This window comes from Cetorhinus maximus, chromosome 30 (assembly GCF_964194155.1).
Source record: "Cetorhinus maximus chromosome 30, sCetMax3.hap1.1, whole genome shotgun sequence".
In the NCBI taxonomy this organism is placed as follows: domain Eukaryota; kingdom Metazoa; phylum Chordata; class Chondrichthyes; order Lamniformes; family Cetorhinidae; genus Cetorhinus; species Cetorhinus maximus.
In genome coordinates this window covers 4,057,716-4,070,292 of record NC_135908.1, presented here as the reverse complement: position 1 = coordinate 4,070,292, position 12,577 = coordinate 4,057,716, and the positions used below count along the sequence as shown (strand labels likewise).

Here is a 12,577-nt window from a genome sequence, read left to right as displayed (position 1 = left end):
CGCATTCAAAGGATCCTCCTCCACCATTTCCGCCAACTCCAGCATGATGCCACCACCAAACACATCTTCCCTTCACCCCCCCTGGCGGCATTCCGTAGGGATCGTTCCCTCCGGGACACCCTGGTCCACTCCTCCATCACCCCCTACTCCTCAACCCCCACCTATGGCACCTCCCCATGCCCACGCAGAAGATGCAACACCTGCCCCTTCACTTCCTCTCTCCTCACCGTCCAAGGGCCCACACACTACTTTCAAGTGAAGCAGCATTTCACTTGCATTTCCCCTAACTTAGTCTACTGCATTCGTTGCTCCCAATGCGGTCTCCTCTACATTGGAGAGACCAAACGCAAACTGGGCGACCGCTTTGCAGAACACCATTGGTCTGTCCGCAAGAAAGACCCAAACCTCCCTGTCGCTTGCCATTTTAACACTCCACCCTGCTCTCTTGCCCACATGTCTGTCCTTGGCTTGCTGCATTGTTCCAGTGAAGCCCAACGCAAACTGGAGGAACAGCACCTCATCTTCCGACTATGCACTTTACAGCCTTCCGGGCTGAATATTGAATTCAACAACTTTAGATCTTAAACTCCCCCTCCCCCCATCCCCACCCCGTTTCTTCCCCCTCCCTTTTGTTTTTTTTTTCAATAATTTATATAGATTCTTCTTTTCCCACCTATTTCCATTATTTTTAAATCTACAACTAATACCTTGTTAGTCTTTCCACCCCACCCCCACTAGAGCTGTACCTTGAGTGTCCTGCCATCCATTCTTAATTAGCACTTTTCTTAGATAATATCACCACCTTCAACACCTCTTCGATCCTTTTGTCTGTGACATCTTTTGATTACCTGCTCCTATCACTGCTTGCTTATCCCCACAATCACCCCACCCTCGACTTCTCTCTCCCCCCGCCCCCCCACCTTAAACCAGCTTATATTTCACCTCTCTCCTAACTTTACTTAGTTCTGTTGAAGGGTCATGTGGACCTGAAATGTCAGCCCTTTTCTTCTAAACCAATGCTGCCAGGCCTGCTGAGTTTTTCCAGGTAATTCTGTTCTTGTTATAAAAAAACTTAGGTATGTGTCAGACACAAGTTTGAAATATGGCATAAGATCTCACTTGGATGTAATTGGTAGGTAGGTAAGCAGCCATGGTCCATGAAGGACTGTAGTCATCTCTGCCCATTAGAGAGAGAGGGCCCGATTGGTTATAAAGCTCGAGAGGCTCCATCCCATATCAAGCATGGGGAAAGGCAAGGAGGCAGGCTTCTGTGAACTACCACAGCTGGCACAGGGATTAAAGCCACACTGCTGGCATCATTCTGCACCACACTCTAGCCATCTGGGCAATTGAGCTAACCGACCCCCCCAGAACTGGGATAGCTGCAACCTAAAGAAGCTAAACATTGGCAAAACGTGGCCACTAGAAAGATTTGCTTATATTACCCCATGAATGGGCTTTGGCGTATCAAGTAAAACATTTTAAATGGGTGCAATAACAGAAACCCCTGGGGGTGTTTGTAGATCTTTAAAGGTCAGGGAGAGCAAAGGGAATTACTGAAGCTCATTGAGATCTTGGGCTTTGTAAATTGAGGCATAGAGGACAGAATCCAGGAAGTCATGTTAAACTTATGTAAAACATTACTCCAGCCCCACTTGGAGTGTATTGCTCAATTCTGGGTGCCACACCTCAGGAAGGATGTGTAAGGCTTTGGAGAGATTACGAGAGAGATTTAATAGAATGGTTCCAGCGCTGAGGAACTTCAGTTCCTTGGAGAGACCAGAGAAGCTGGGGTTGTCCTCGGTGCGACGAAGGCTAAGAAGAGATTTGATAGAGGCGTTTGAAATCAAGATGGGTTCAGATAAAATGAAGAGAAACTTTTTGCAACGGCTGAAGGATTGATGACCAGGAGGCACAGATTTAAGGTGATTGGCAAATGAACCAGAGGTGACATGAGGAAGAACTTTCTTATGCGCTGCATGGTTAGGATTTGGAATGAGCTGCCTGATAGGGACATTTCACTACGTTAAAGGCACTATATAAATGCAAGTTGTTGTTGTAGATTCAAGAGTGGATTTCAAAGGAGAATTGAATGAATACATGAAGGAGAAAATTACAGAGACATGGGGAAAGAGTGGAGGCTGGGACAAACTGGATTGCAGGACACCTTCCAGGGCAAAGGAGCCCAGTTGATTGGCACCCCATCCAACACCTTCAACATTCACTCTCTCCACCACTGACACATTAACAGCAGTGTGTACCATCTTTAAGATGCACAGCAGCAACTCACCACGGCTCCTTCGACAGCACCATCTAAACGTGCGACCTCTAGCATCTAGAAGGACAAGAGCAGCAGACACGTGGGAACACCACCACCTGCAAGTTCCCCCCACAAGCCACTCACCATCCTGACTTGGAAATATATCAGCCGTTCCTTCACTGTCACTAGGTCAAAATCCTGGAACTCCCTCCCTAACAGCACTGTGGGTGTACCTACACCACATGGACTCCAGCGGTTCAAGAAGGCAGCTCACCACCACCTTCTCAAGGGTAATTAGGGATGGCCAGCGAAACCCAGGTCCCATGAAACAATTTGAAAAAAGACCCACAATTTGATGGAGCAAAGGACCTCTACCCTGTGCTGTTCCATGATTCGAAGAAAATTGACATGTTGATGCAAAGATTGTAGAGGAAGAGTTCAAGCTGGAGTAAATTTCCAGTTAGCACCTATCAACATGGTACTTGAGGCACAGACAATTCCAGGAATCAAATACATCAAGAAGATACCCTAACACTTAACATTGTGTCTACACATATCATCTTGTAGTCTGTTTTTCTAAAAGACAATCTCCATTTTCAAACTGCTAAGCAGATCATTAAACAAAGACCACTTTTGAAATGGAGGCGATATTTGTGTTTTCAGAATCACAGAATTGTTACAATGTAGAAGGAGGCCATTCAGCCCATCGTGTCTGCACTGGCTCTCCGAGCATTTTAACTCAGTGCCAATCTCCTGCCCTTTCCCCGTAAACTGCACATTGTTTCTATTTAAATAATCATCCAGTGCCCTCTTGAGTGCCTCAATTGAACCTACCTCCACCACACTTCCAGGCAGTGCATTCCAAACCCTAACCACTCGCTGTGTGGAAAAGTTTCTCACCTCGCATTTGCTTCTTTTGCAAAACACTTTAAAACTGTGCCCTTTGGTCCGTGATCTGTTTACAAGTGGGAACAGTTTCTTAATAACGGTTCATAATTCAGTTAGATGCAGATTAATAAACGCTCTGCTGCCAATCAGGTTATTTCACTGAATCTGGCAGTTAGTTGCAATGAATGCAACAGCTTGCTTTAGCCTCACACCAGTAACACCATTAATATTATTGTCAGGAGTAATTGGGTCCAATACGCTGCAAAGGACATCAGTGTAAAGTTTTACTAAACTGGGTGCAGAATAATGGTTTTATAATTGATTTTCTTCCTGTTCAACACCACAAAGATTTTGGGGCAGGACTTTTCAGCCCTGCCCACCACCGGGATCGTCCAGTCCTGCTGAAGGTCAACGGACTTTTGGCTGGGCCACCGAATCTCCCATGGGTGGATCCCGCCATGTTAGGGCCGGAAAATCCCGGCCCACGTGTGAACACAAAAACCTGCTTTAAATTTCCGATTTTCCCTTTTGACAAATTACCTGAAATGAGGCAATGACCCACTTTCTGGCTTGCTGGAATACATCCTCATCGGACCACGAGGGGTTCTGGACTGCAAATTCAGAAGCCAGGGAATTGTGATATCGGAACCAGATGACACTCTCCGCCATGGTGAATGGGCTCTCATTGGCTACTGCATTTCCAAAATCTAGAACAGAATTTAATTGTTGTTAAACAACTGGTGCTTGCCAGGGGCTCGCTGGAGTGTACAGGTGGACCAGAATACAATCTTACCCTCATCAATTAATCTCTTTCAGTGTAGCTAGTCAAATAAAGCCAACCAGCTCCATGACTTCTCTTCCTTTCCCTCTTCATCCCCCAAAAGACAAAATCTGAACATTGTGAATCCAATTAGAGTGTTGTGGGACTGACTAAGGGGTAAAGAGCCACAAAACTGGGGTTGCCATAGAAAATTGAGTGATCTTGGATTTTATGGCCATACCCTGAACCTTAACTAAAGACTATGGATTTTGCTACGCTTAGAACTAGATAAAAATTGTTGGATATAGTTGGCCTTGACAATACATCAAAGCTACTAAATGGGTCTTTGGGTTGCTCAAGGAAGTCTCATATGCTATGGGCTTCATTGCTACAAGTATTTAACCAGATCTGTGGTGTAGGAAATGGTATTCTCCTCTTGCTCATGATCTTCCATTGAAACCATGAAACTACTGTGGTAGGTAGGATGGCAAGTGAGTGTGCTTTTCCTAAGCCTCCACCAATCATCCTATAATGGATATAAACACAATGGAAATGCCTCTCCTGCTAATTTTATCTTCCAAAGGAGTAAAGTACTTGGCCCCCATGTTTTGCCTTGTCCAACAATGATGGGCTGAGATCAAGAGTTCAGCAGTAAGTAAAATAGCACCCATGTCTTATTGCAAAAAAAGTGCCAAATGACATCTCAACTTGCTGCACTATTGAACTGCCAAATTTTCCAGTTTACTTATTGCTTCTCAATAAAAGAGCTAACCAGTTTGGTTATGTTGCGAGAGTTTAGTCATTGTAAATTAGTACAAGCTCAAAATGTTGCATATTCACCGTAAAATCCTTGGAGTCCAGTCTGGCCTGTAGATGGGTCAGGAGGATTCCACATAGGCAACTTTCCGGTGCTCGGTTTTGGGAGTAGTGGGTCCGAGCCAGAAGCAAGTTGGCCACCAGAGAAGCTCCGTAATTCATCACACCAAGAATGAGAAGGTCCATAAATGGAGCTTCCATCGATCCATGCAGTAACTTCATTGACCTGTTGGAAATCAATGGGAATAGATTAAAATAATTACAAAGAAAAATGTTGCAAGGTCCACCTGATCTAGTGTTTTCTCTCCGCATTGTTCATCTCTTCATTCATCTGTCTATCCCTGGTAAAACCTGCTCCTTTCCTTCCTTGTTGTCCTATTATGAGCTATGTTTGCTAGTCATCCTTTCACTTTGTTTCTCCATTTTAGCCTCTATAATGTACCAATAATGGTGATAATGGGTTATGTGGACACTGATTGAGGTACTATTGTTCTGCAAACTTCAAATTAATGTACTAAATTCTCAGTCCTTCTGCCTCTACACAAGAAATGGATGTCATATAACCAAGCCAATATTTTCATTGCTAAAAATGGAAGAAACTTTGTGTGTAGTGTGAAATAAAATAAAGATTGAGCTAATAATGAAATAATTGAAATAAATCATTTGCAACAAAGCTTGCATATCTAATGCAACATCCCAAGAAAGGAGCTTTGCATTTCCATGGCACATTTTACAGTTCTCAATAATATTTCAATACCTTCATATGGAATTATTTACTTTCATATGCAGTGACTTGTTATGGATGCAAAAGTGCACAGGAAAGAAAGAACTTAGGGCCTCAGCACTTAATATGCAGATATTTTCTATGCCCTTGCTATATGGAAAGTGTACGTTCATAATCAACGTGCATTTGTTATTGCCCACATCCCATGAACAAAAAAATAAAAAATAATACTTTAAAGGATTGCATCCTCAGTTTCAGATGGGCATGATCCCATCTCCATTACACTTGTGTTGGAGGAGGCCCACAAATATTTCTTTCCCTCTTTCTCTACACGCCCCTATTACCTGTATCCTTGGGTTATTGGGGCTGTGCCCTGAGCGGCTGTCCCACCCACTTCGTTGGAACAGTAGCCTCACATTTTCTGTCCCATTGGGGTCAAAGACTGAGTCGCCACGCGGAATTGGCACATCGAAGAACTCAGGGGGGCAGGCAGGGTGCCTTGTATCCAGAATCTCAGACATTACATGGTATCCTGCAGAAGTTTGAAAGAGGGAAACTAAATGGTTACTTATCGCATAATCTCTCATTCAAAAGTAAACTGTAAATTGATAATGCTTGTTTAAAGAACTTCTCTCCAAGCTGAGGGCCACATCTCAAGATTGCTTCCGTATGCGATAGAGCAGTGAAGAGGCTGAAAGGCTCACCATGAGATTAATCCCAATTATACAGCTTCAATAATTTTCACTCACTCGCAAGCATGAGAGTGGTCATTTTCCAGTTCTATTAAGCTGACAAACAAATAACTTGCCAGTTTGCAAGTGATGTCAGGGTCCTAATCATCCATCTCCTCTAAACCTTCCTTTTCCCTGCCTAGTTCCTATATCTGCTCATTTGCAGCATCCCCTTCATAATTTAGCTCCTTATCAATATCCAAGGTGCATATATTCCCTTTTAGAATTAATTTCCCCAGCTCATAATTTTCAGCACAAAAAAAAGTTAATTTATGTTAATTACAGTAAACTGCATTGATGAACTACAGTCATAGATTAGATTAAACAGAAAATCAAAAGAATAGATAGACTGATATACAGATAGACAGATAAAAAAAAGATATGGAGCTAAACTTGGCAGATTACTAGTACTTCTATCTTAGAGGAATGAATTTCTCAGTTCATTGTGCATAACAATGTCCTGCTTAAATGCATTTACAATATCACTGTATACAGAAACCAGGTCATTCCTTCACCTATGGATGTCTTAAAAAAGCGGAGTTCCTAAAACTTAAACTTTCCAATCATCAACCTTGCTTCCACTGCACGGTGTTTTCACACCACCACTCAGGTAGAAAATGGATCATTAAGACAGACAAGCTAACAGACCAGGGAAACAGGTAAGAAGGAATGAATTGAGGATATGGGGAAAGATTTCCTCTGGTCACCATGCGTAATAATTATGCTTGTGAAGGCTTTTTGTATAGATTGTAAGCACAAGTAGATACAGACAGCAACCAGAGGCAATCTCCTTCCCTTGTTCCTGAATCGATGGAGTTGTGCGTATTCTCACAGCCCAGTATCCTTACCAAAGAAAACACTCAGCACAGTGCTATTGTTATCAGATGGAAGTCCTGATGATCCATTTGATATTATGTTACTGATGATTCGTGCGTTTGGTACTTCTGGCTCGCTCAAGGCCTGGTAAACCCCATCAGCATATCTAGCAGGCAACAGGCGAATATAAGAAGATCCTGCAGATAAAACAGATATCTTCAGATAGCGATCGCAGGAAGGACATTTTGACTAAACATGCGCTATAATATTGACATCTGTGCATAATCTGTTTCCCTAAAACTAACATGTTTCAGCAAATAGCCCATTGCCAACAAACTACCATCACAACAGGGACTTTCAGCTTCTGAGAGTGGGGGTTGGCTGCAAACAAGTCGGTTTAATCTCAGGTATGCAGCTGATTGCCAGCGCAGGGAATGGAGCATACATTAGGCTGGATTGAGACAGGTACCACAAAGAGCCACTTTCATCATTTGATCTCAGCGTTACCACACTCCTGCTGTATGCTGTTCACCTTTCTTTTCTACTGTGTCTCACCCCAAGCTGAAGTGCAGCAGTAGGCACCTCTTGCTTCCGTGAAGGGGTTAATATTTGCCAGTTGTTCAGCTGGCACTACCAGAGACTGCAAAGCAACACAGCAGCTCCAACATCACATTACAAAAAACAGTTCTTTCACTGGCAGATTTGTAGATGGTTTAAGGGAAGCAGTTTTACAAATGCAACCGAGGGGAGGTGGTGATGTGGCGGTAATATCACTAGACCCAGTAACCCTCATGCCCCCACGCCTCTGGGAATGTGGATTCAAATCTCACCACAGCAGGCTGATGGAATTTAAATTCGATCATTAAAACCTGGATTTAAAAGCTAGGCGTGAATTTTTGCTCTCACGTCGGATGTGCAGAGCAGGAAGAATTCCTGACTCCAGGAACCTGATTCCTGAAAAATTGCCCCGGAAGTTTGGATTTTTGTTCTGGGGGTGGGGGCCAGGTTTTATAGGAGTCAGGCCCACTAGCCCCCTCCCCGGGAAACCCCACCCCTTCCTGCTCGAGGTGTGAGCAGGCTTAATTTTCGGGCACCTGCCTTGCCACTGAACTCCGCCCACCAACCTGAAAATTGAGGCTGGGCAGAAGAAAGCCCTTAAGTGGCCAATAATTGGCCACTCTGATAATGATAGGTTGAGAAAGCAGTCATGACGCACTGATCCTGTAATGTTCTCAAATAACAGATTCACAAATAACTTCATGAACCAAGATTTTGGAATACAACTCATAGTAAAGGCCCTAGATATTGGGGAGTGCTTACTGATGAAGTCTAATAACACATATCCCATTTAAGATCAAACTCAAGCCCTGCTGATTTCAGATTGGATGTCACTGGTTTTAACATCCAGTCAAAATATTTGAACTGTTTTAAGTTGAAAATTTGCAGCACCATTATATATTTTGTTGGTGAATTGAAAATGAGAAATTGTTGAGGCTTCTTACCAGCTGCCCCTCGGTTATGATAGGCAAGGTTGTTATACCATCCATCATATCTCTGCGTCTCCCAGTTGATATTATTCTGAGCATCTTTGGGGAGGAAAGGCATCCAATTAATCAAGGGAAAACCCTTAGATTAATCATTTAAATAGAACACATGTGACATGAAAAGAATAAACGCTGACAAATGAAACCTACTCATGAAAGCAAGATCTGATTAATAAGGAAATTTTTAAAAAATGCATGTTGGAAAAAATGATTTATAATTCCTTAAAGAATAACTTAATGTGATTGAGCGCATAACTACACTTTAAAAATTGAATTTATTTGCCATACAATTAATACTTGAAGGAGCAAAGATGGTAGGGTTATGGGGAAGAAGCAGGGAGTGTGAACTAACTCGATAGCTCCAAAGAGCTGGGAGATGCACTTTGGACCGAATAAGCCTCCTTCTGCGCTGTATCTTTCTGCCACTAAACCCACAACCTCCGCCTTGGAGAAAGGTGGGGTATTACTTACAGCTGAGTGTTAGTTGGGAGAGTTGAACCCAGCCAATGATCAGCAGTTTCCAGAGGTTCATTTGTGTCATCTTTGGGTCAAATCCGTCACCTCTGGAGGGTCACCGGCCTCCAGATGTTGCTGCAAATCGCTCAGCTCCGACTTCAAAGCGCTCTAAGACCCGAAATTAATCTGAGGAGGAAACGCCAAATAGTTTAAGATAAAATGGGGCAGGGACAAACATTTCGAAATGTCCGTGTCACCGCCTGGCTATTCATTTCCATCCAGTGTTTGATGCTGAATAAACCCATTGGGAATTCACCGCTTGAAGGTACCGATTTAACGTCAGTTTCCAAAGGGAAATGGACCAGATTCACGTGTCCTCAGGGGCAGTGATGTTGTCCCCCGGTCGCAGCCTGACAGGTACATTAGAAATGATCGCCGCTATGGTCAGAAAGGTCAGAGACGCAAATAAAATGAACTATTGCTTCAAAATTAATCATGTGCATGATGCTATATACTGTATGTACATCCTGTATATGTTTAACTGATTCACATTTTTTTAAAAAGTTATTGGCGGGCTGTGAAAATATATTGAGCGCTCGTCTCTCCATCCATCGGTGTTCCTTCTGACCGAATCGTTCAGTCTGAGGTCCCCCGGCCATCCTCTGAGTCTGGGGTACCCCCTCCACACACACACACATACACACCTCCCATATGATTCGGGGGGGACCCACAGCAGAGCCGAGGTTCCGGGATATCAAGTGACCTGTTGAAGGCAAATCACAGCTTCCTCCAATCGAAATGTGGTCCAATCCCAGACAGAAGAACAGGAGGGGGGAGGGAGTACCCCAGAACCAGAGGATGGACTGCGCCCGCCCTGGCCAGGCTGTGTTGAGATGCTGCCCTCACCCTGGGTTAAGCCAGGACTCTGTCTGTCCCTGAATTCGGCAGCAAGAATTCAGATCAGGAACAGAACCAAGGGGGAACTTGAAAATAATTAATTTGACTCCCATCTGTTTAAGAAACACAGAGAATAAAGTTCACTTCCTTCTCCCAAGACAATTGAGTCAAATATTAGTCGGTTAAATTCGATGCGTTTACAGTAACTTCACTTAAAGAGTATCTGGACTATGAACTGATAATTGACTTCAAAACATTAAACCTTCCGCTCACCAATGACTGAATCACACCTTCTCAAACAATAGTCTTTGAAAATGACCCTTTGTATCTGTTCAATTGCAAACTGTGGCCTGGCAAGTTTTCTAACATTGACCCCATGCAATATTAACCAGTCTGCTCCCTCCCTCCCTGCATTCCAGTTCTTTCGTAATGAGAAACAAGAATAAAAATTGCTGGAAAAACTCAGCAGGTCTGACAGCATCCGTGCAAAGAGAGACCAGGGTTACCGTTTCGAGTCCGTTTTGGCTTCTTTTGTAATGAGGATGGTATTGGAGATGACAGTGCACCGTAAACATGCATTTAGCTGGTCCCTCGGTGCTCCAGGCTGGGATTGCTGAGCACTCGTCCGCCCCACCCTCCAACTATTGTGCTAAAAACCCAATGCGTTGGGTGGATTATACCCGACGCCCGGGAGTTTGCGCAGAGATTTTCCTCCGCTACGCCCGCCCTGCGCTGGAGAATAGAGCCCCTGACTGGGGAGCTATGATGCTTGTGACCTAGCAACAGGTCCCCTCAAACACACACACACACAAAATGCATTCAGACAACAGATTTAAAGTTCAAACCCCACATTCCAGGGCAGAAGGGGAATTCAAGAAGAAACATTAGTTTACCCCAACCCTTTAATAATTGACTCTCTGAGCGTCAGAGGAGCTGCAATGAAATGATTCGACGGTCCAGCACAATTCTCTCCCATGGCCAACTGGAATAGGGACACCCTCAGCTGTGGCTCAGTTCATAGCACCCTCGCCTTTGAATCAGAGGGCTGCGGGTTCATGTCCCACTCCCGGAAACCAAGAACTGTGATTGTACTCGAAAGAGTTACAATCTGTGACTGTTGATAACTCGAAAGAGTTTAAACAGTCCACATTGCAACCAGCCGCGGTGTGGTATAAGTTAGGAATCAGCGAATACGGCTCGACCATGGCGAGGTTCAACCATTCCCCTCGCGATTCTCCTCCTGCCCATCACTCTCCTCTACTGGCGGCGGGAATGGAGCTAGACTTTAGACGCTTCTCCAGAAACGTTAACTCTGTTTCTCTCTCCACGCATGCTGGTCACACCTGAGATTAAAAACAAACAAAAAAAAACTGCGGATGCTGGAAATCCAAAATAAAAAAAAACCCAGAAATACCTGGAAAAACTCAGCAGGTCTGGCAGCATGGGCGGAGAGGAGTAAAGTTGACGTTTCGAGTCCTCATGACCCTTGAAGGGTCACACCTGTTGAGTTTTGCCAGCACTTTCTGTTTCCATTGCAGGTCTCCAGCATCAGCAGTGTTTTGATTCATCTATGGAGCTGTGACTGTGTTTTTGGCAAATTAACAAGCCCAGAGAGAGAGAGAGAGGAATCTACAAGCATCGAATACACTGAAATATGAAACTGCAAATTATATATCTCACATACAAAGACGTGTTGACTGAGAACTGGTTTGGGATCTTGGCTCCCAACTTAAAATAGATATATATAATTATGTATATATATAAATAAAACTGGTCGGGTGTTTCAAGAGAGCTTTGAGGAATTGATTCACAGCCTCACCTGCGACATGTCGACGATCCGTGGCGGGAAGATCTGAACAAGGTTGTGTAGCATCAATTCACCGAGGCGGAGGGAATCCCTTCCTGGGGATGGTGCAAGGGAGGGGTCGGGAAACAAAAAAGGGTGTGGGCAAATTTGCATCGGTACCAGGAAGAAAGTAATGCAGCTTATATATTAGAATAAAATCCCCTCCTCTGTCGTTTCACCTGACGCAAACAACTGGACCCGAGCCTAATTGTGGTTAAAAAAAAAGCAAGTGTATAAATAGGATGGATTGAGAGGACAGGGGCAATCAACAAGTTGTCATATCCCGTTTAAAGGGGGCGAATTGGTTCGGGTCAGAAAGGGAGAATCTTGCAAACCCCCCTCCAGATTAAATCAGCGTTAAAAGTAAGTCAAGCATTAGAAAGTTTTTTTTTTGAGCATCAGGCATCAATGCCCGAGCGCTGGGGGCGCGGAGAGAATGGAATATCGCGGGTTAACCTGCGAATCTGCCCCGTCTTTTCGCAAACATGGGAAGATCGTGCTTTTTGAAGGGAAAATCGAAGATATTCTTGCCCGTGACGTGAAAATGAGAGGACCCTCGTGGAAAATACATTTTAAATTTGAGAGGCAAGGAATTTGCAGGGGCTGTGAGGCAAGGTTGGCGGGGGGCGGGGGGTGCAATTCATTCGGTAGTTCTTCCAGAGAGCTAGCACGGGAATGATGGGCCGAATGCCCCCTTTCTGCGCTGTAATTTAATGATAAGCAATTATATGATATTGTTCGAATGTCCTTTTTTTTTAAGCAGCATTGATAGTTAGGTGGTGTTGATTTGAGATGCAATGTGCTTTTGTTCTGTATATATTTTTTTTTGACCACTGTCC

At 44.0% G+C, this 12,577-nt stretch overlaps 1 protein-coding gene across 1 annotated transcript in view; it reads right to left on the bottom strand.

Annotated features, from left to right (window-relative positions):
* LOC144669929 (dual oxidase 2-like) overlaps window positions 1-9,107 on the bottom strand; it is a 58,255-nt gene extending 49,148 nt beyond the window's left edge. Inside the window, exons 1-6 of the mRNA XM_078532211.1 lie at window positions 9,011-9,107; window positions 8,498-8,581; window positions 7,028-7,192; window positions 5,793-5,980; window positions 4,749-4,950; window positions 3,689-3,855 (exon numbers count right to left, since the gene is read on the bottom strand). Of these exons, the coding sequence (XP_078388337.1) occupies window positions 3,689-3,855; window positions 4,749-4,950; window positions 5,793-5,980; window positions 7,028-7,192; window positions 8,498-8,581; window positions 9,011-9,080 (876 nt within the window). The 5' untranslated portion in view covers window positions 9,081-9,107. The remainder of the gene's footprint in view (window positions 1-3,688; window positions 3,856-4,748; window positions 4,951-5,792; window positions 5,981-7,027; window positions 7,193-8,497; window positions 8,582-9,010) is intronic.
* Between the last annotated feature and the right edge of the window lie 3,470 nt (window positions 9,108-12,577).